The 21,264-nt window shown below is 43.9% G+C and overlaps 1 protein-coding gene across 1 annotated transcript in view; it reads left to right on the top strand.

The window, feature by feature from the left end:
* Positions 1-3,933: 3,933 nt before the first annotated feature.
* The window catches only part of AGBL1 (AGBL carboxypeptidase 1), a 733,865-nt gene continuing 716,534 nt past the window's right edge, over positions 3,934-21,264 (top strand). Inside the window, exon 1 of the mRNA XM_055325935.1 lies at positions 3,934-4,135. Within this exon, the coding sequence (XP_055181910.1) occupies positions 4,085-4,135 (51 nt within the window). The 5' untranslated portion in view covers positions 3,934-4,084. The remainder of the gene's footprint in view (positions 4,136-21,264) is intronic.

The raw sequence follows: 21,264 nt of genomic DNA, 5'->3' as shown, positions 1-21,264 counted from the left end.
GGAGCTTCCATTTGGTTCTGTTATATTTCACTCTGTAGGATCTGCTCCATCACATGAGACTGCTGAAATCTTTTTGGATCCCAGCTATATCATATGACATGTTTCTATCTTTCTCAACTAAGTGTCATCAGAAAATTTGATGAGCATACAGCCTTTATTTTCATCCTAGTCATTGATAAAAATGTTGAATAGGAAAGAGCTAGGGGACTGAATTCTCTGGATGATGTTATACATCAGTGTCAGTTTATTACCACTCTTTGCGTAGTGGCATTATGGTAGCTATTAAGTCATCCTAATTGTCCAGGTCTGCACATATTTCTCCATCTTATCAATGAGATACTATGAGAATTTTGAGGATGAGAGGGAAGATGTGCAACAGTTAGCCTTGCCCAAAGAAAGGCCTGGCTCTTGCCCAGCTCCTGAATGGTAATCTCTAAGACCTTGGAATGTCCTGGCTTGATAAGAGTGTTTTTGTTTACCTGGAGGCCTTGGGTCATGCTAGATAGTCTATATCAACAATATGATTTAGGTGGGGACCTTGGACCACATGGTATTAGCTTGACTTCTGGAGGAGCTAAGATCAGCCATGTCTACATGACCAACCCCAGTAAAAACCCTGGACTGCAAGGCTTGGGTGAGCTTTCCTGGTTGACCATGCTCTGGGCATGTTGTAATGTAGTTGGTAGGACAAACAGGCAGCATCTGTGTGATTCCTCTGGGGGAGGACAACCGGAAGCTCATGCCTGGTCTTTCCTGAACCCTGCCCTATGTACTTCTTCCCTTTGCTGATTTTAGTCTGCATCCCTCCATGATAATAAACATGTAATGGAGTACAATGCTCTTCTAAGTTCTAGAAGTCCTTTTAGGGAATCATTGAACCTGAGGGTAATCTGGAGGACCCCTGAATTGCAACCAGAATCTCTAGACCGTATGAATGTGTTTTTCTTTGAAGCCAGAGGATTGAGTTCTAGCTAGGCTGCTGCTTGGGTCTGCTTGTAGGTTCCCTAAATGCCTCCTTCAAAACATAAAAAGAGAAGTTAGTAGGAGGCCTTTCACTTCTGCACAGAGCAGCCTCCTCCCTGGCCAACCCCCGGGCCTGAGCTTCCCCTGTTGGTTGCCCCATGTGGATTAATGGGCACTCATTTCAAACTACTGTAGGTGAGATGTTTATTATATTATCCAAGCTTGGGTCTCAGCTTGTGTCTTTTAGAAAATTCTTTGCTGGGCAGCCCGGGTGGCTCAGCGGTTTAGCACCACGTTCAGCCTAGGGCCTGATCCTGGAGACCCGGATCGAGTCCCATTGTCGGGCTCCCTGCGTGGAGCCTGCTTCTCCCTCTGCCTGTGTCTCTGCCTCTCTCTCTCTCTGTGTGTGTGTCTCATGAATAAATAAATAAAATCTTAAAAAAAGAGAATTCTTTGCTAAAATTCAAATGTTAATGGGAAATCATACACTAAGCTATTATTACCCATTCAAATTCAGATTAAATTAATCAGTTCACATATAGAACTGGACTCTCCTTAAGATGGATTCCAGAAAATGGAAGTTTGATACAGGCACTGCTGGGGCTTTTCCATCCAGTTTGAGAGTGAAGTTTTTGCTGAGGGGAGGATGGTGGAAGCCAGGTTGATGAAGTCCCCACAGGGGAAGTGTGAGTGTTGGGAGACCAAAGGAGGAGTGTGTTGAAGCAGACTGATGGAAAGCAGAAAGCAAGCTAGGGGCAAGCCTTAATTTAGTTAGAAAATCAAAGGACACAAACCAGAACTTTATTCCTAGTTTGGCATCCATAAGGGCAAGTGGATGATGATTTTTTAGAGGGTGGACCTTTGTCAGGGGTGATGGGGAAGTGGACCCAAGCTGGGCATGTGGCACAGGTATGACTCCAGAGAAAGAGGGGGTGATCATGGGGGTGATTCCTTTCTATATAGGGTTTTTACCTCAGTCTGTGCTACACAATTCCAGCGAGCTGAACCAAGACACCCTTTCAAATGGGGACAATTTTTGGGGTATCTGTGTGGCTCAGCAGTTGAGTGTCTGTCTTTGGCTCAGGTCATGATCCTGGGGTCCTGGGATCAAGTCCTGCATTGGGCTCCCTGCAGGGAGCCTGCTTCTCCCTCTGGCTATGTCTCTGCCTCTCTGTGTCTCTCATGAATAAATAAATAAAATATTTGAAAAAAACAAATGGGGACAATTTTACGCGAATGCTAACTAACGTAAGAGAGTATGACTACCCTCAGTTATATCATCAGAAGTCATTTTTATAAAATCTTACCATGAGGCTAGTTTTTATTTAAACTTTTCAAGATATATATTGGGAAGTTTTATTCCCCCCACCTCTCCCTTTTCTTTATCCTGTAGTCAAGGAGCATTGAGTAATCTACTCTTAAGATAATTAAATGGAACCCAGGAGGATCATAGATCATGTGCCCTGAAAAGCTCCACCCCTCATAGAAGGTGGAAATCCTTAGGAGTCTTCTTTCCTTCCCTTCTATCATTGAAGTGGTAAGAAGTGTAAGGAGACAAGAGGGGATCAATCACCACCACAGCCTAAGTAAACGTGAGATGTTATAATCAGTTCCTGGCATGAAGTCTTCACATTTAAAGCCATTAAGAGTGGAAGTTTCTGGAGGGCAGAAACCACACAAATTTGTCCTTGAACTTGAGGGCTCGGCCAGGCCTGGCATTGAGGAGGGAGTGACTAAGATGCTGCCTGACTCTTGTCTCAGGCCTTTGGGACATTGAGGCCAAGGGTGGGATCAAGAAATGCAAACTCTCTTTCCTCCCTCACCACAACGTGCTTGGGCAGCTGCCAGTTGGATGACTTGACACTCATGAAGGCTCCCCCAACTCTGCATGGGGTGTTGGCTGGGAGCCGAGGCCTTTCTGTCTAGCTGTGCTCTCAAACAGTCATGAAACTCAGTGAGCTCACTCTCCAATTTCACACACTTAAGTTGTGCTGGGAATCTGCTGGGCCCAGTTGTGGAGTTAAAAATTGTCAGACATCACACACACAGGCTGCTCCTGGCAATGTAATCAATATGGTCCAAATCAATACAGTCAATCCCCAGCTGGGAATCCTCTGGGGATCTTGCAACAATGCAGATTCTGATTCAGGAGCTCTGGGGTGGGGTCCAGCAAGCTCCCTGGTGATGCCCCCAACCATGCTCTGAGAAGCTGGCACCTAACGGACACTTAGGGGTTGACATAGGGAGGAGGACTAGGTGACCATGTCGCCACTAGAATCCTTCTCACAAGCTCAAGTGGAAGGCACAGAAAGATAATGGATCCTATATCAGTCTAGAGGAGACTCAGCCAGGGCAGGTTCATGGAGCTCCATTACCTGGATCACCGTGTTTCCAGCAGCAAGAGGCAGAGTGGTGTCACAGTTAGTGCCTGTGCTTTGGTGCCAGCTTGCCTCTTTGAGAGCTGTTCTTATGGCTTCACATCTCCATGTCTCAGTTTTGTCATTTGTAAAACAAAGATGGAGTGAAAATAGGGTGAAAGTTAACAGGTTACATAAGGGACGCTGCTTGTAGAAGATGTCCCATGAAGTTATTTTCCCTCTTACTCGGAGCTCCAGTCCCTGAGCCTGGGACCTCAGGGGGCCCTGGGCTTCTGTGCCCTGCCCGCACGGTTGTGCAAGCACTCTCGGGTCTCCTGTTACCCGGGAGCCGGCAACAGACCAAAATAAATGGAGGGGACAGGCGGGGAGGGCCGAGTGAGCCTCTGCAGGGAGTCTGACCAGGTCAGCTGGGAATGCCTGTCAGCCATCCAGGGTGGCTCCTGCGTGGGCCTGGAGGTGGGTGAGTGACTCATGCTGGTGCCCTCTCCACCCCCGCGCCCAAATGCTCAGCCTTCCCTGGGCTGGGGCTCACCTAATCCCCACAGTGGGAGTCGGGGGGCCTTTGCGCCTGAGCTGAGGTCTAGGGTTGCACCACGGTGACTTCACACGCAGCAGCATGTGTGGCTGAGCCTCCGTGCAGCAGCCTCCTGCGAGGTGGGCAGCGAGGTCAGCCTGGCAGCCGTTGCCTCTCTCTAGCCCCGATCTGGCCGCAGGCAGCTGGTTCCCTGGGACCCGAGGAGGGGATGGCGGAACAAGAAGCCAGTGGGCTGCAGGTCCTGCTGCGCACGCTTCAGGTAGGAAGAGGTGGAGGGGATTGGGGCCTGGCAGGCTCAGGCTTGCTGGCCAGCCTGCTCGGGACTGTGCTCCCGCGGTCCCCTCTGGCACCAGTAGCTGGTTTGCCAACCAGCGGGAGCACAGGAGCCAGCAGCAGCTCTCACCTTGAGGCTGACCTAAGTGATGCTATGGTCTTTAAATATTAACTACAACGATGTCGATGAGTGTGCTCTGCTTAAATTATTGAACCTGGTGAGATTAGAGGCCTGGGCTGAAAGATCCGGGTTTGCTAGAGATGGGAAAGATGGAAAAAAATGTCTGTGTGGCAGATGAACACTTGGCAGGAGACCTGCTGGGAGTGCCTAGAACAGCCTGGGAGGAAAAGAGTACTAGCAGGGGAGAGGACTCCTCTGGGTTTCTCCTGCTACATGGCTATTGCAGGGTGCCCAGAGAGGGGTCCGCATCAGGACTGCCTAAGGATGTGTGCTAAGTATGCATCTTTCCAGGTGGAATGTGTCCAGAATGGTTGGGAATCACCAGGGTCAGCAGCCTGGTAATCTGCCTCTTCCTGGGGGATCCTGTTCATTACTGACTTTGAGAATTCTTATCCTAGAATGGTAGTCTGCAAAGTAGTCTACACCCTAGAATCACCTGCAGAGTGTTAAAAAAAATGGTGGCACCTAGGATCTATTCACCAAAATTTGGATTCAACTGGTCTGGGGAGCAGCCTGAGCATTGAAGTTTGAAAACTTCTTGGGTGGGCTCAGTGCACAGTTAGGGCCTGGAACCACCAGTCTAAGGTTTGGGTAGATGCTTGCACTTAATCCGATTGTAGGAATGCCAGGCTCACGGAGGTGGAAGAGGTCTTTTGCTACAGGTTTCTAGACCTGAACGGGTCTCACGAGAGGATGGGCTTCAGGGATCCTGTGACTCCACCCTCTGATTTAAAATGTAGATGTTTTGTACTGACGGTTCATCTTACCCTGCTATGAAAAGCTGACTTAGTTTTCCTCTAACTCTTTTTTTTTTTTTTTTTTAATTTTTTATTTTTTATAAATTAATTTTTATTGGTGTTCAATTTACCAACATACAGAATAACACCCAGTGCTCATCCCGTCAAGTGTCCCCCTCCGTGCCCGTCACCCATTCACCCCCACCCCCCGCCCTCCTCCCCTTCCACCACCCCTAGTTCATTTCCCAGAGTTAGAAGTCTTTATGTTCTGTGTCCCTTTCTGATATCTCCCACACATTTCTTCTCCCTTCCCTTATATTCCCCTTCACTATTATTCATATTCCCCAAATGAGTGAGAACATACACTGTTTGTCCTTCTCCGATTGACTTACTTCACTCAGCATAATACCCTCCAGTTCCATCCACGTTGAAGCAAATGGTGGGTATTTGTTGTTTCTAATGGCTGAGTAATATTCCATTGTATACATAAACCACATCTTCTTTATCCATTCATCTTTCGATGGGCACCGAGGCTCCTTCCACAGTTTGGCTATTGTGGACATGGCTGCTAGAAACATCGGGGTGCAGGTGCCCCGGCGTTTCATTGCATCTGAATCTTCGGGGTAAATCCCTAACAGTGCAATTGCTGGGTCGTAGGGCAGGTCTATTTTTAATTCTTTGAGGAACCTCCACACAGTTTTCCAGAGTGGCTGCACCAGTTCACATTCCCACCAACAGTGTAAGAGGGTTCCCTTTTCTCCGCATCCTCTCCAACATTTGTTGTTTCCTGCCTTATTAATTTTCCCCATTCTCACTGGTGTGAGGTGGTATCTCATTGTGGTTTTGATTTGTATTTCCCTGATGGCAAGTGATGCAGAGCATTTTCTCATGTGCATGTTGGCCATGTCTATGTCTTCCTCTGTGAGATTTCTCTTCATGTCTTTTGCCCATTTCATGATTGGATTGTTTGTTTCTTTGGTGTTGAGTTTAATAAGTTCTTTATAGATTTTGGAAACTAGCCCTTTATCTGATATGTTATTTGCAAATATCTTCTCCCATTCTGTAGGTTGTCTTTGAGTTTTGTTGACTGTATCCTTTGCTGTGCAAAAGCTTCTTATCTTGATGAAGTCCCAATAGTTCATTTTTGCTTTTGTTTCTTTTGTTTTCGTGGATGTATCTTGCAAGAAGTTACTGTGGCCAAGTTCAAAAAGGGTGTTGCCTGTGTTCTCCTCTAGGATTTTGATGGAGTCTTGTCTCACATTTAAATCTTTCATCCATTTTGAGTTTATCTTTGTGTATGGTGCAAGAGAGTGGTCTAGTTTCATTCTTCTGCATGTGGATGACCAATTTTCCCAGCACCATTTATTGAAGAGACTGTCTTTCTTCCAGTGGATCGTCTTTCCTCCTTTGTCGAATATTAGTTGACCATAAAGTTCAGGGTCCATTTCTGGATTCTCTATTCTGTTCCATTGGTCTATGTGTCTGTTTTTGTGCCAGTACCACACTGTCTTGATGACCACAGCTTTGTAGTACAACCTGAAATCTGGCATTGTGATGCCCCCAGCTATGGTTTTCTTTTTTAAAATTCCCCTGGCTATTCGGGGTCTTTTCTGATTCCACACAAATCTTAAAATAATTTGTTCTAAGTCTCTGAAAAAAGTCCATGGTATTTTGATAGGGATTGCATTGAACGTGTAAATTGCCCTGGGTAGCATTGACATTTTCACAATATTAATTCTGCCAATCCATGAGCATGGAATATTTTTCCATCTCTTTGTGTCTTCCTCAATTTCTTTCAGAAGTGTTCTATAGTTTTTAGGGTATAGATCCTTTACCTCTTTGGTTAGGTTTATTCCTAGGTATCTTATGCTTTTGGGTGCAATTGTAAATGGGATTGACTCCTTAATTTCTCTTTCTTCAGTCTCATTGTTAGTGTATAGGAATGCCATTGATTTCTGGGCATTGATTTTGTATCCTGCCACGCTACCAAATTGCTGTATGAGTTCTAGCAATCTTGGGGTGGAGGCTTTTGGGTTTTCTATGTAGAGTATCATGTCATCAGCGAAGAGGGAGAGTTTGACTTCTTCTTTGCCAATTTGAATGCCTTTAATGTCTTTTTGTTGTCTGATTGCTGAGGCTAGGACTTCCAATACTATGTTGAATAGCAGTGGTGAGAGTGGACATCCCTGTCTGGTTCCTGATCTTAGGGGAAAGGCTCCCAGTGCTTCCCCATTGAGAATGATATTTGCTGTGGGCTTTTCGTAGATGGCTTTTAAGATATCGAGGAAAGTTCCCTCTATCCCTACACTCTGAAGGGTTTTGATCAGGAATGGATGCTGTATTTTGTCAAATGCTTTCTCTGCATCTAATGAGAGGATCATATGGTTCTTGGTTTTTCTCTTGCTGATATGATGAATCACATTGATTGTTTTACGAGTGTTGAACCAGCCTTGCATCCCGGGGATAAATCCTACTTGGTCATGGTGAATAATTTTCTTAATGTGTTGTTGGATCCTATTGGCTAGTATCTTGTTGAGAATTTTTGCATCCATGTTCATCAGGGATATTGGTCTGTAATTCTCCTTTTTGGTGGGGTCTTTGTCTGGTTTTGGAATTAAGGTGATGCTGGCCTCATAGAATGAGTTTGGAAGTACTCCATCTCTTTCTATCTTTCCAAACAGCTTTAGTAGAATAGGTATGATTTCTTCTTTAAACGTTTGATAGAATTCCCCTGGGAAGCCATCTGGCCCTGGACTCTTGTGTCTTGGGAGGTTTTTGATGACTGCTTCAATTTCCTCCCTGGTTATTGGCCTGTTCAGGTTTTCTATTTCTTCCTGCTCCAGTTTTGGTAGTTTGTGGCTTTCCAGGAATGCGTCCATTTCTTCTAGATTGCCTAATTTATTGGCGTAGAGCTGTTCATAATATGTTTTTAAAATCGTTTGTATTTCCTTGGTGTTGGTAGTGATCTCTCCTTTCTCATTCATGATTTTATTAATTTGAGTCTTCTCTCTCTTCTTTTTAATAAGGTTGGCTAATGGTTTATCTATCTTATTAATTCTTTCAAAGAACCAACTCCTGGTTCTATTGATCTGTTCCACAGTTCTTCTGGTCTCAATTTCATTGAGTTCTGCTCGAATTTTAATTAACTCTCTTCTTCTGCTGGGCGTCGGGTCGATTTGCTGCTTCTTCTCTAGCTCCTTTATGTGTAAGGTTAGCTTTTGTATTTGAGTTCTTTCCAGTTTTTGAATGGATGCTTGTATTGCGATGTATTTCCCCCTCAGGACTGCTTTTGCTGCATCCCAAAGATTTTGAACAGTTGTATCTTCATTCTCATTAGTTTCCATGAATCTTTTTAATTCTTCCTTAATTTCCTGGTTGACCCTTTTATCTTTTAGCAGGATGGTCCTTAACCTCCATGTGTTTGAGGTCCTTCCAAACTTCTTCTTGTGATTGAGTTCTAATTTCAAGGCGTTATGGTCTGAGAATATGCAGGGGACGATCCCAATCTTTTGGTATCGGTTCAGACCCGATTTGTGACCCAGTATGTGGTCTATTCTGGAAAAAGTTCCATGTGCACTTGAGAAGAATGTGTATTCAGTTGAGTTTGGATGTAAAGTTCTGTAGATATCTGTGAAATCTATCTGGTCCAGTGTATCATTTAAAGCTCTCGTTTCTTTGGAGATGTTGTGTTTAGAAGACCTATCAAGGGTAGAGAGAGCTAGATTGAAGTCACCAAGTATAAGTGTATTATTATCTAAGTATTTCTTTACTTTGGTTAATAATTCGTTTAAGTATTTGGCAGCTCCCACATTCGGGGCATATATATTGAGGATTGTTAAGTCCTCTTGTTGGATAGATCCTTTAAGTATGATATAGTGTCCCTCTTCGTCTCTCACTACTGTCTTCGGAGTGAATTTTAGTTTATCTGATACAAGGATGGCTACCCCTGCTTTCTTTTGAGAACCATTTGAATGGTAAATGGTTCTCCAACCTTTTATTTTCAGGTTGTAGGTGTCCTTCTGTCTAAAATGAGTCTCTTGTAGACAGCAAATAGATGGGTCCTGCTTTTTTATCCAGTCTGAAACCCTGCGCCTTTTGATGGGGTCATTAAGCCCGTTCACGTTCAGAGTTACTATTGACAGATATGAGTTTAGTGTCATCATGATATCTATTTAGTCCTTGTTTTTGTGGATTGTTCCACTGAACTTCTTCTTAAAGGGGAATTTTAAGAGTCCCCCTTAAAATTTCTTGCAGAGCTGGTTTGGAGGTCACATATTCTTTCAGTTCCTGCCTGTCTTGGAAGCTCTTTATCTCTCCTTCCATTTTGAATGAGAGCCTTGCTGGATAAAGTATTCTTGGTTGCATGTTCTTCTCATTTAGGACCCTGAATATATCCTGCCAGCCCTTTCTGGCCTGCCAGGTCTCTGTGGAGAGGTCTGCTGTTACCCTAATATTCCTCCCCATGAAAGTCAGGGACTTCTTGTCTCTTGCTGCTTTAAGGATCTTCTCTTTATCTTTGGAATTTGCAAGCTTCACTATTAGATGTCGAGGTGTTGAACGGTTTTTATTGATTTTAGGGGGGATCTCTCTATTTCCTGGATCTGAATGCCTGTTTCCCTTCCCAGATTGGGAAAGTTTTCAGCTAGGATTTGTTCAAATACATATTCTGGCCCTCTGTCCCTTTCGGCGCCCTCGGGAACCCCAATTAAACGTAGATTTTTCTTCCTTAGAGTGTCATTTATTTCCCTTAATCTGTCTTCATGGTTCTTTAATTGTTTATCTCTTTTTTCCTCAGTTTCCCTCTTTGCCATTAACTTGTCTTCTATGTCACTCACTCGTTCTTCCACCTCGTTAACCCTCGTCGTTAGGACTTCTAGTTTGGATTGCATCTCATTCAGTTGATTTTTAATTTCTGCCTGATTGGATCTAAATTCTGCAGTCATGAAGTCTCGTGAGTCCTTAATGCTTTTTTCTAGAGCCACCAGTAGCTGTATAATAGTGCTTCTGAATTGGCTTTCTGACATTGAATTGTAATCCAGATTTTGTAGCTCTGTGGGAGAGAGGGCTGTTTCTGATTCTTTCTTTTGAGGTGAGGTTTTCCTTCTAGTCATTTTGCTCAGTGCGGAGTGGCCAAAAACAAGTTGTATTGGGAAAATGAGAGAAAAGAGAGAGAAGGAAAGAAAAGAGAAAAAGAAAAAAGAAAAAGAAAAGAAAAAGGAAAGAAGAGAAGAAAAAGGGAAAGAAAAAGAAAGAAAGGTGAAAAAAAAAAGGGGGGTGGGGGAAGCAATCAGAAATCAAAAAGAAAAGAAAAAAGAAAAGAAAAAAAAAAACACGGGGGAGTATTTCTGTAGAGTTTAAGTCCCTTGACTTCCCCTGGAACTGGTCCGTCCAGCTGGTCTTCTGGGGGAGGGGCCTGCTGTGCTGATTTTCAGGTGTTAGCACTTGGGGGAGCTGCTCTGCCCCGGCCTGCTGCAGGGCTCAGCGGGGGTTGTTTACCCCGTGAGGTCTCAGGAGGATCAGCCGCAGTTGCTATGGCAACTCTGGAAGCCTGGATTCAGCCTCCGCAGGAACTACGGGGCTCGGGGCTCTCGGCAGGGCCTGGAGGCTCCGGGGCGGGGCCGCTGATCTGCTCAGCTCGGGGCAGGAGCGTCCTTGCTGTCCTGGGCCCTCCCGGCCTCTGCCTGTCCCGGGGGGAGGCCGGATCCTGGGCTGTGTCCCGGCGCCCTGTGCTCCCGGGCCTGTGTTGTTGGATTTGCGCTCCCGCCCCGCAGCTCCCTCCCTGGAGCCGCTCCCGCTCCCGAGCTCCTCCGAACTGCTCCGGTGCGCGCTGCAGCCCTTAGGGAGCTCGGCGCACTCTCCTGCGCTCGCAGGTGTCTGTTAGTGTCCCCGGGAGCCCGAGGGCATCCCTGCCCTCCTGGGTCCTGCTCCAACTCCCTGCGAGCCCCTTGCCGCCCGCCCGGGAAGGTTGGTGCAGCTCCTGCTCCTCCGGGACGGGGCTCTCCTGTCCTGGGGACACTCGCCCCGGCCTCAGCCCGGCTCCTCGCGGGGCCCCTCCCCCTCGGAGGCCTTTTGTTTCTTTATTTCTTTTTCCCCGTCTTCCTACCTTGATAGAAGCGTGAACTCCTCTCACTGTAGCATTCCAGCTGGTCTCTCTTTAAATCTCAGGCCGAATTCGTAGATTTTCAGGATGGTTTGAAGGTTATCTAGGTAATTTGTTGGGGACAGGTGATTTGGGGACCCTACTCCTCCGCCATCTTGCCCCTCCTCCCCAGTTTTCCTCTAATTCTTAAGGAAATCTGTATCCCTTAAAAATTTAAGAACCAATAATTCCAGCCTTCCAGTGGACAAAGAAACTGAGTCTCTAAAGTGAAATCGCTTCCCCAAGGTCAAGAAACTACTTGGTAGAGAAACTGGGATGCACACCAAAAAACTTCTAAATCTGGTTGACTTAGTGTCTTTTGACTCATTCTACCTGATGCATAAAAGGAAAGAATGCATCTGGGTTGGAAGTGTTGGGGGTGGGAGTGGACTTCAAGATAAATTTGCAGTTGGGCTGGAAGTCGCTGCAGGTTCAGCTCAGTCTCCTGTATTCCCACCAGTGGGGATTTATAATTGATATTTAGAATGATCGCTCCAGGGCAATGCAAGATTCTCAATCATCAAAGTAAGATTTAATTATGTTCAATATACTCTGCTTTAGTCCCCAATTAACCAGAACATTAAAATAACCGGAACATGCTTCCCTTGTGCGCTTCAGTGATCAGAATCTAGTTGTAGAATTGAATTGGGTTCCTGGCCCAGCCCTCTCCAAGTGCCTCCATGAGCCCTGTTCCAGTCTTGGCAGTGGACATCAGAACTCTGACATACTTTTAAAAAAAAGACAACTCAGAGAAGATATTCTGTGGAATGATGTTTTATTATAATAAAACCCTTGAGAGCTGCTGAGTTTCTGGGAAAAATTTTGCTGAAATTCTTTTGATTAGGGTATCCCAAAGTTCTTACTAATTCAAGTCAATCCCTCCTTCCTTCCGTACAAAGCTGATAGAAGGCTTTGTATTGCTTCTCAAACCTCTGAGGAAGGCAGTGGTTATGTGTGAGCAGGATGTGAGCTAAGTAGGAGTTCCTTGTCTTTCAGGAGCACCCCAGAACATTGATAAGGGAAGGGAGAGAGAAGGAAAACAGACAAACAGACAAAGCAAGCACAAGGATGACAGATGTCTCCATGACATATAATAGTAGAAATTCTCATCCCAGAACATCACCACTTCTGCCTCTTTGGGGCACAATATCAAAACAGGTCAGGTCATGAAGAAAGAATCCGTTTCTGCACACCACCTTTTGTTGTACAAATGGAAGCAGAGGAAGTGATTTTTTCTACCTCAGTTTAAACATAGCTTACTTCTGTCCTGAAAGTATGAGACTCAGATTTTTACCCAGACATTGTCCAAGTCCCTGACTCACAGCTTGGGTTTGAGACAGAAAATCAGACTGAGTCTCGGGGGCCTGGGTGAGGGAAAGGCAGCCCACAGCGCAGGTGTGTGTGTGAGAGAGAACTGGATCCTGTCCCCATTTCTGGCACTTACAGCTGTATGTCCTTAGGCAAGTCCTTCAACCTCTCTGGGCCTTCATTTCTATATCTGTAAAAGGGGGACAATAATACGTTCCTTAGTGCCTTGTGCTAGGATTAAGAGAATCCATTTGACAAGCATTTGTAAACTATAAATAACTGTTCAAACAAGTGTATTTTTTCTGATTTCCCTCGTTGAGTACACAGTGGAAAAGCTAGGAACACTTGGCTACACTGTTCATCAACCTGCCCTGCTTTGTTTCCTGGGTGGACTCCAATATACTTGGAAAAAAGGAAGGGGTCTCATTCTGTCCCGCTCTCATCTCTCCATGTGGTTTGAGCTAATGGGGAAGATGGGGAGCTGCCAGGATAGCAGGATGTGGGCTCCAGGCCAGCTCTGATGCCGTGAGTCCTCACCCAGCGGCGTCCCACAACATGCCAATTAAGTCCCTTATCAACACATGAAAAATGTATCATTATTCGGTCAGCTCTGGCACACTGTGAGCCTTGATGGGGGCATAGCTTTGCTGTTTGCATTTATCCTTTATTATTTTATGTTCTAGATGCTCACACTGAATCCTAGGTCTGCGTCTTTGCCAAAATGTGCGTAGTGAACTCCTTTTCTCAACCTGGGCTCCAGGAACATTATCTATTATGGATTGTGAATCAGGCTGCAGGATGTGAAGCTTCCTGCCTCGAGTTAGCATTAAGCTTAGATAACAGAAAACCCAAAAGGGACAACTTCACCTTTTCCCTTGGCCTTCTTTCTCCAAGGATTATTTCCAAGAAAACAACAGGTGATTTTAGCCCCTGGGCTGCAAGGAGGGGTTGGGTAAAAAAATGGTGATTGATATGTTTCATTCACAATGCTTGGGAGTTTTATTTCCAAAACATCTGCTTGAAAATTTCCTTTCTAGAATTCTCCATGGAGGACATGGGACTATCCATCTATTGAACATCCATAGGGCCAGGTGGAGCGGAAACTGAGTCTTCCCCCTGGATATAAACAGAAAAGTTTGGACAAATCAAGAGGAGAATTTTCCTTTTAGGTAGCAAGTACTGTGTAGACTTTCTAGAGATCACAGAAATTCTCGCTTTTGGGGAGTTTGAGACTGAGGGATTTGCAGAGCCCTACTTCAGCTGCAACATGAACGTGAAAACAAACTCATGTCTGTTTTAATTTCAAGCATCAGCAGAAGCAAAGAAAAAGAAAAATCCCATAAGGACAAGCGCCAAGTGAGAAAGGGACAAAGTTGGCAAGAATTAGCATCTGTCAGTGTCTGAGGAATGATTTGGTGCCAGTCAAACCGAAGAATGAAGGGGATGGTGGCATATAGGCATATGCTGAGCTAGAAGTGGGGAGAAGCCTTTATCTGGTGTTGTTTTTCAAGAACCTCTTGCTTTTACACTCCTTAAGTTCTTTGGAATTGGAGATTGGAAAGAATGAACATTTATGAAGGGTCTACTCTATGCCAAGTTTTCACATTCATTTCTTATTACTTATTACTCATTCTTTATTATTTCGAGGGCACTACCTTGGCCTGATGGAACCCAGGTTGGGGGGTATGGATTCTCTCTGAAAGAGGATGGCTTATGTAGAACTAAACTCTTCCATATCTTCTTGGTTATTTGGATAAATAACTATTGATAAAGGAAGATATACTTTTGATTTGGGTCACTTGGATATTTTCAATATCCATCCCTCTGTGCATCTCTCCCACCTTCACTCCCTCTCTTTCTCCATCCATCCATCCATCCATCATCCATCCATCCAAAGCTTTCTATGTGCTAGAGAAGATCCAGAGAAGACTGTTTGGTAAGATGGTGTTTTAAGAAGAGAGGGTCTTTGGATTTTGTCTCAGTCACTCAAAACTGTGGTGACCTGGGACAAACTATTCAACTTTTCTTTACTGAATTTTTTTCATCTGTAAAGTGAGAATTATAGTACTGACTCATGGGCTTATTATATGTTTAGAGAAAAATGCATGTAAAAAGGAAGCACGGTGGTATGTGCCTGATAAATAGCAATTACTGTAATTAAACACAGTCCTTGCTGTCATGAAAATGCAATGTTCAAGTGAAAAGATAGGATAAAAAGATTTGTAGAGCAAGTTTACATGTGATGAATGCCATGGTAAAGGTAAACATCAAAAGAAAATTCTATGGAAGTTGGGAGAAGAAACTCCTCCTGGCTGGAAGTGCAGGGAAAGCCTCAGAAAATGGGTCTATTTTCAGGAGGGGATGGTGTGGTTCTCAGAAAAGGGAGAGTGCCCAGTGATCTTCCCCACGTGGAAGAGAATTCAGGACTTGCCATGGTACTGAGTTTGATTAAAAATGAAAGTTCATGAAGGGGAATAAAAGAGATAGAAATAGGAGTTTGCCTAAATGCTAAAAATCTTGAGTGCAAGCTTCAGATCCAACTATGTCCTTGGGAATGAGTGCCTATCCCTAAATGTGGGTGTTGGGGACCACAGGACAGTCAGCCAAGGCAACTGGGGGGTCTTTTGACATGATCACATCACTGCTTTTTCTTGTCAAGTAATGTGACATGTTCCTCCCAACCTCCTCGTCTCTGACTTGCCTTCTGTTCCTGGTTTTCTTCCTACCCCTGCCTCCAGCCTCCACAACCAACCTGCAGACCTTTCCTGTCACTTTTCTCAACCCTGTATGTCACCCCAAACTGAGTATCTCCCTATTCCTAATCCCACCCCAGGGGGAAATCCTGGGATGAACTGAGGCTCAGGGATAGGGGGTGGAAAACTGTTTTAAACAATTTCTCAATTTCTCTCCCTCCCCGTCCCCTGTTTTTTTTTTTTTTTTTTTTGATTTGGAAGAACTTTATTTGAGTGTTCAAATGCTCTTATGTGAAAGCAGCTCTGATAAGATGGCTATATTCAACAACCAGTGTTGAGTTGAAAAGTCCTATCCTCTATAAAAATACTGATTTGAAAGGGCATGTGCACCCTGATGTTTATAGCGGCATTATCAACAATAGCCAAATTATGGCAAGAGCCCAAATATCCATTAACAGATGAATGATAAAGAAGATCCAGTATATACATATTTACAATGAAATATTACCCGGCCATAAAAAAGAATGAAGTCCTGCCATTACAATGACATGGATGGAGCTAGCGTGTATTATACTAAGTGAAAGAAGTTAGAGTAAGATAAATACCATATGATTTTACTCATATGTGGAATTTTTAAAAAAGATTTAAAAAATTTATTCATGAGAGACAGAGAGAGAGAGAGGCAGAGACATAGGCAGAGGGAGAAGCAGGCTCCCTGCGGGGAACCTGATGCAGGACTCAATCCCGGGACCATAGGGTCACGACCTGAACCAAAGGAAGATGCTCAGCCACTAAGCCACCCAGGTGCCCTCATATATGGAATTTAAGAAACAAAACAGATGAACATAGGGGAAGGAAAAAAAAAAGAGAGAGGGAGAGAGGCATACCATAAGAGATTCTTAACTATAGAGAACAAACTGAGGTTTGATGAAGGAGGTAGGTGGGGAATGGGCTAGATGGATGATGGGCATTAAGGAGGACACTTAATGTAATGAGCCCTGGGTGTTGTATGTGAGTGATGAATCACTAAATTCTACTCCTGAAACCAATATCATACTATATGTTAACTAACTAGAATTTAAATAAAAACTCAAAACTAACAAAATAAATGGGACAGTTTAAAATCAAGTCACACAGAAATAAATGTGTCAGGGTAGCCTGGGTGGCTCAGCGGCTTAGCGCCGCCTTCAGTCCAGGGCGTGATCCTGGAGTCCTGGGATTGAGTCCCACGTCAGGCTCCCTGCATGGAGCCTGCTTCTCCCTCTGCCTGTGTCTCTGCCTCTCTCTCTCTCTCTCTCTCTCTGTCTCTCATGAATAAATAAATAAAACCTTAAAAAAAAAGAAAGAAAATGTGTCTTTTTTTATTCATGAGAGACACACACACAGAGAGAGAGAGGCAGAGACACAGGCAGAGGGAGAAGAAGGCTCCTCGCAGGGAGCCTGATGTGGGACTTGATCCCAGATCCTGGGATCACACTCTGAGCTGAAAGGCAGATGCTCAACCACTGAGCCACCCAGGCGTCCCTAAAATGTTTCTGATTTAAAAGAAAGAAAGAAAGAAAGAAAGAAAGAAAGAAAGAAAGAAAGAAAGAAAGAAAGAAAGAAAGAAAAGAAAGAAAGAAAGAAAGAAAGAAGAAAGAAAAGTCCAATCTTCACTTGGGAATTTTTTTTTTTATAAATTAATTTTTATTGGTGTTCAATTTACCAACATACAGAATAACACCCAGTGCTTGGGAATTGAGAGTAGTTGGCATTTCCATCCCCTGAGCCCAGATTCTGTACCTGACTGCCTCCTTGAACACCTATGTCAATAGGGCAGGAGATGACGGACAGAGGACAGCATTGCCTTGAGGTGTAATTGGAAATCTGGCATTACTGGTGACGTGTTGAAGTAAATGGCCAACAGAGAGACCTACGCCCACAGTAGGAATCCGTAACCTGGAAACATTTACTCCATAATCTACTCAGTTACTAAAACTAGAACTTTTTTTTTTATTGTGGTAAAATACACTTAACATGAAATTTACCATTTTAGTCATTTCTAAGTGTTGAGATCAGTGGCATTAAGCACTTTCACATTGTTGTATAACCATCACCACCATCCATCTCCATCCATTTCAAGTCCCCAAACTGAAACTTGGTACCCATTAAACACTAATTTCCCCCAGCCCCTGGCCATTACCATTTTATTTTTCTTTCTCTGTGAATTTGACTATTCCAGGTTCTTCATTTGAATGGAATCACATAGTACTTGTCCTTTTGTGTATGGCTTATTTCACCTAGTATGATGTTTTCAAATGAAACCACTCTTATGAAAGCTGAACAGTCTCAATCTGAGCCCTGGGAGTTGGGGAAGTATGTAACCAAGGAGGGGAAGTTGGTCTGCCTTACCAATTACTTTATCTGTAAGAGAAGAGTAGGCAGCTATGACTCAGGCAGGCTGGTGGCTTCTTCATTTTTCAGAAACGGGCACATGGAAATGCATCTTCTCGGGTATGACCTCCAGATCCTTTGGCTAAACCCAAAATGAAGGAAGTTGAGGATTTGTGGGATCTGTACGTTTTCACGGAGTGAGTATCACTTCAAAGTGATAGATCTCCATATCAGGCTCTCATTAGAGAAAAGGGTGTGTAGGATGAAGGAGAGATTAATAGCAGAGATTCTGGGAATGAAAGAATAAAGGGAACTTAGGACATGGAAGCAAACAGAACGCTGCAGAGTTTGTGCTCAATACGTATTTTTTCTTTCTCTCTTTGTCCCCTCACTCCTTGTCCCCCTCCCTTCTATCTTCTTTCCTCCTTTCTCTCCCTCCTTTTTTTACTCCCTGCTTTCTTTCCTTTTTTATTTTTATTGATTTATTTTTCTTTCCTTTTAAAATAAATGTTTGTAAATTGAATCCATTCACATAACTAGAACCCAGATGAAATAATGGTGAACTCTCAGCATCCCAGAATATGTCTCCTCCTCTTCAGTCACTGCTCCCCAGGGAGCCCTCCCCTCTCTTCCTGTGCTCGAGCTCATGCATTCTCTCTCTCTCTCTCTCTCTCTCTCTCGCAAATAAAATAAATAATTCCTTTTTAAAAAAGCTTTAAAATTCAACGTTTATTAAAAAAACAAAGGCCATAGTGTGACTGAACACACAAGCTAGCTGCTAGCCTGGTTTCTAACACCACAGATTAGTCCTGCATGCTCTGTACTTCATAAAAATAGAACCCTGCAGCCAATCCTCCTTTGTGTCTGGCTCCTTTGACAGCCCTGTGAGCTTCCTCCACATTGCAGATTGCTCACATTCTTATTGCTATAGAGTATTAATTACATTGTGTAAATATATCACGATTTATTTGTCCTTTATAGAGTTGATGGTGTTTGGGGTAGCTTCCTTATTTGGGTTCTAACAAACATTGCTGCTGCGAACATTCCAGTACATGTTTTTGTGAGACTAGGTATGCACGTCTTTTGGGTATACATCCAGGAGCAGAATTGGGGCGTCACAGGGCACACATGTGGTCATTTTAGTAGGTAATGACACTTTTCAAAAATGGGAGTCCCCCAAAAAACACCTATCAGGCACAAAAATCCAATTAGTTTGCAAGAGTTCTGGACCTCCACACCCTTGCTCAAACGTGCTCAATCCATATTTGTAGCTGGAGGTGGCTTGAGATGCTTTGGATGGAGGAACTTTGTCAGATTCATGGTCTATGTATTTGGTTCTTCCCATGTGGTCCCTCTCATAGTAATAGTTAAAATAATAACTAACATTTATTGAGCAGTTGGGAGATAGGTAGTAACCTATCTTCTTAGGGTTTTAAAGCTCTAAAGCAGAAGATTGGAGATGTTGACAAGTTTTCCACTGTCACAAAGAGAGGGAGTGGCATCGCTGGGATTTGAGCTGTGGGACTCTGGCATAGGTGGTATTGACTGGTGTCAATTGCCAGGTGTATGGACTCTCTGAAGAAAAAGAAGGGCATCCAGAAGATTCTGAACAGTTTATCCCAGGTGACAAATATCTGCTGGGAAAATGAAGACACCTCCCATCCACATGGCATATCCAGGGTGGATGGCAACTGTTCTCCATAGGCTGGCAGGACTGGCCAGAGGCCAAAGAATAAGTGCCTAGAGCAGGGGTCAGCAAACTCTGTCAAGGGCCTGATAGCATTTTGTTTTTAGGTTTTGTGGACCATAGGATCTCTGTCACAACTACTCAATCCTGCTGCTGTAGTTGTAGATGATATGCATGGCTATGTGCCAGTCAATCCTTATATATGAAAACAGGCAAAGGGTTGGATTTGGCCAGTGGGCAGTGGTTTGCAAACCCCTGATCTGGAAGCCTTTCAGCACAAGCCTGGTATGAGAGTGGGAGGTAGGGTGGAGAGAGAGGATGGTGCAGTAGGGGCCTATTGCAGCCGCAAAATACCACGGGGGAGTTCCCCTCCTCTTCCATGAGTGTCCTGCTTGACAGCCCGGCTGCCCTTCTTGCCAAGGCAAAAGATTGAATGATGCTCTGGATGTTAGAGTTCTCCTGGGGGCATATCTTACAGAACCTGAAATGCACAGTTCAGAAGCTATGTCTCGAGTCATTTCTGCTGCTGTTGCCTTCACTTCCGTAGGTATCAGTGGAGACTATGATTGTGTCTATCAGTGCTCTGGGAGTGGGCTTTCAAGGTCATTTCAGCAGCATTAATCAGTGTAACAGGTGGCTGTTCTGTCATTGTGGCTTGCATCCAACAGTACTACTGACATAAGATATGGTCTAACTAACACTTCTCAAACCAGGTTCTATAGGACACCAGTTTCCCTGGGATGCCAATAGGTGTTCCACTTGCAGAGGGTCTTAGTGGTAGATGGATTTGAACTGTCACGATAAATTTACTAGAGTTCTTTATGGAAAGGTCATTAATCTTTTAAAATCTTTTCAAATGTTTATGCTGTTCAGCTCTCAGTTTAAAATGTCTTTTACTCATAGAGCCACCTCTATGAGTCACAAGTTCCCTCTCTCTAATTTGCCTCTGCCTAGAACTTATATTCCCTGATACTTCTTTGTGTCCTCCTTCTTCCATCAGGGTAGGAATCTCATTTTTCTTGTTCACTCTTTATCTCCTAAAGCGCTATCTAAATCACAGTAGGTGCCCAATAAATGTTTGTTAATTGAATAATAAAAGGTCCATGGTATATTAAGTTGGGGATATGGTATAGAGCATTTCCAAGCCATCTTGGGGATGGGATAATTTTTATGGCAAAACCCTGTTAGTATCTCACTGGATATTAGGGAGCCATGGAACATATTTGGGAAATGACAGTTATAGGACATTGCTACCCTAATCATTGCTGGTCCATGAAGGTTGAATTTCTCCTGATCTGGAAACTGACCTCTGGCATGTTGGAACTATTCTGATCTGCGTGGTTGAAGGTTAGTTCTATTGGAGACCTAGGGCCATTCCTCTGTTTAGTGAATTCCATTAGCTGATGACTTTGCCACCTGTCTACAGGTCTTGAGTAGATATGAATTCTGGTCCTTGATTGGAAGAGAGAATATAAGCAACAGATGTGGAGGTTTAGAAAAAGTTTCTTCCTAGAGGTCAAGAGAGCTATTCTGCTTCCTACCAGGATGCCATGTGGCGATAAAGATGGCATTAGCCTCAGGTTTCACATGAAAGACAAGGTCAGATTTCACAGTTGTGGTATCAGATGAAACTTTCCCTAGGGAACTTGGGGAGAAGGGAGCATCTCCAATAAATGTCAGTAATGAATTCTCTCTCCACTGTTCCAAAAAAAAAAAAAACAAAAACAAAAAAAAAAAAAAAACAAAACCCACCAAACCTAAGTGGTATTAACATCTCTAATCTTTGGATTCCACCAATCAGTGCAATTCAAAGCCCTGCATCTCTGAATCCTAATCATCCTTATCCTATCCCTCTAAAGACTTGAATTAATCTAAGCTCCTATGACAATGCACATATCTTTCACTTTTCATAGTAGGAAGAGGCTATAAGCAAATCCCCTTTTCTCCTTGACTTTCATTATTAAATCATAAAGCACATATTATGCATCCTCATATAT

This window comes from Nyctereutes procyonoides, unplaced genomic scaffold (genome assembly GCF_905146905.1).
Source record: "Nyctereutes procyonoides isolate TBG_1078 unplaced genomic scaffold, NYPRO_anot_genome, whole genome shotgun sequence".
NCBI lineage: Eukaryota > Metazoa > Chordata > Mammalia > Carnivora > Canidae > Nyctereutes > Nyctereutes procyonoides.
This window is presented reverse-complemented; position numbering and strand designations above follow the sequence as displayed.